Below are 1732 nucleotides of genomic sequence, written 5' to 3'. Positions count from 1 at the left end.
TCACTGCACACCGGCGGTCACTGAACACCGATGGTCACTGAACACCGGCGGTCACAGCGCACTTTAATCAAAGAAAAGAAAAACATTTAGTTCTTTCTTGCAGCAGCCGCTCGTCTACTGCAGCTTTCTCACATCCCAGCTTGCCGAGGCGCTAACGAGCGCTCGTACGCTTTCTATTTCTGTCACGGTGGATTCTGTCCTTTTATTTGTGCCCTTTAAAACCCTTGTAGCGTGGGGGGGGGGGGGGGGGGTTTCCATGGCAACGGTTCTACGCAGCCAGACTTCCTTCACTAAACTTAAAGCACAGCCTGACGTTAAACTCACCGTCTACACAGTTTACTGGAACTGTGGCTTATATTTTAGCTGAACTGCTTTTCTTTCTTCACTAACAAACTTCTGTTTAAGTCTTTAAAATAAGCATGAAATAGAATAAAAAGTAGATTTTTAAGTTTTCGTTTAATTAGACCGCCTTGCTGTGTAAGGCAACTGCAACTTCTTGAATGAAAGCTGTAAATGAGAAACAGGTTTTATTAAGTTTAATAAGAAAAACTGCAGATTGTTTATCAGTACTTCATTCTGCAGCTGAAGTGGGAAAATGTTGTTTTACAAACTGAACGTTGTGATTTACTGAACGCTTTGATTAGGACCAAAGAATTATTCGACTATTAGGAAAAATAAAGCTTTGGGCTGAGCTTGCAGAAAATAAAAGCCTGACTAATGTGTAAACAAGTAAATAACAGGAATAATTTACAGACCAGGTTCTGTGCTAGGACGCCAAAAGTTCACCCCAAATTATTTGTCAGACGTGGTTTTTATTGACGGTGAGGTAAATTTTTAATGAAAACATTCAAGTTGTCTGAATTTTTAATCGTTTTAACAAAACGTTTAGTTCCTTCGACAGTTTTAAAGTTTGTCGTTTTCTGGATGGGTTACGGTTTAGGATGACGCAGCGTTTGATTGAATAATTTACCGGAGTCTCCGGCAGCCTCAGCGACTCGTTCTGTTTTTGTTTCTCATCTCAGGCGAAGAACAGAACAAAGAAGTGCTGCAGGACGCGGAGGATGAAGCCCAGCGAGACTGAACAACACCCTCCTCTTCCTCTTTTTCTCGCCCCAGCACCAACTCTGTCCCAGATCACGCCTTCTGTCTTTCCTCGTCTGTCCTACGTGTCCCCCCTCCCCGCTCTGCACGTCATCTGTCCCTCGAGGACCACCTCAGGTCCTGGTTTCAGGGGTTTACTTTTCTCCGACTCTGACCCTTTAAGACCACGTCCTCTCTTACGGTTCTTACTTTGCTGTATCTGTTGCCAACGTCGCTCGTCTGTGAAACACACACACGCAAAAGTTTATTTAAAGATGAAACTTGACTTTTTTTTTTTTCTGTGTGTGTGTTCATGACCGGCACCTCGTCCACGCTGTCGGCACGTTCCGTGCACTTTACAGCGGTGGAAGGGTCACAGGGTTTCAGGAAGAACTAAGTGCCCTCTTTACTTTGTTTGATTTGCTCCTTTAACGCCTCGCCCCCCCCAGCATCCCTAACCTCGTCCTCCATCGGACCGAGCGTTGTGCTCATGCAGACGCCGTTTCAACGTGAGTGGAGTTGAACGCTTTGATTGTAACGTTCCGCAGTTTAACATCGATGTAAAAGCAGTTTGGGAAGCGGGGGCACACCGTACCTTTACTCCCCTGACTCTTCAGGTTTCCTCGTCCCCCCCCCCCCCCCCCCCCCCCCC

General features: G+C 45.8%; 1 protein-coding gene across 2 annotated transcripts in view; it reads left to right on the top strand.

Moving 5' to 3' along the window:
- Positions 1–1725, top strand: part of ywhae1 (tyrosine 3-monooxygenase/tryptophan 5-monooxygenase activation protein, epsilon polypeptide 1) — a 14725-nt gene extending 13000 nt beyond the window's left edge. For both annotated transcript variants that reach the window (XM_037687805.1, XM_037687806.1), the window contains exon 6: positions 1023–1725. In XM_037687805.1, coding sequence (XP_037543733.1) covers positions 1023–1081 — 59 coding nt within the window. In that variant the 3' untranslated portion in view covers positions 1082–1725. The remainder of the gene's footprint in view (positions 1–1022) is intronic.
- Positions 1726–1732: the final 7 nt, after the last annotated feature.

This window comes from Nematolebias whitei, chromosome 14 (genome assembly GCF_014905685.2).
Source record: "Nematolebias whitei isolate Nwh7 chromosome 14, NemWhi1, whole genome shotgun sequence".
NCBI classification, from domain to species: Eukaryota; Metazoa; Chordata; class Actinopteri; order Cyprinodontiformes; family Rivulidae; genus Nematolebias; species Nematolebias whitei.
This window is presented reverse-complemented; position numbering and strand designations above follow the sequence as displayed.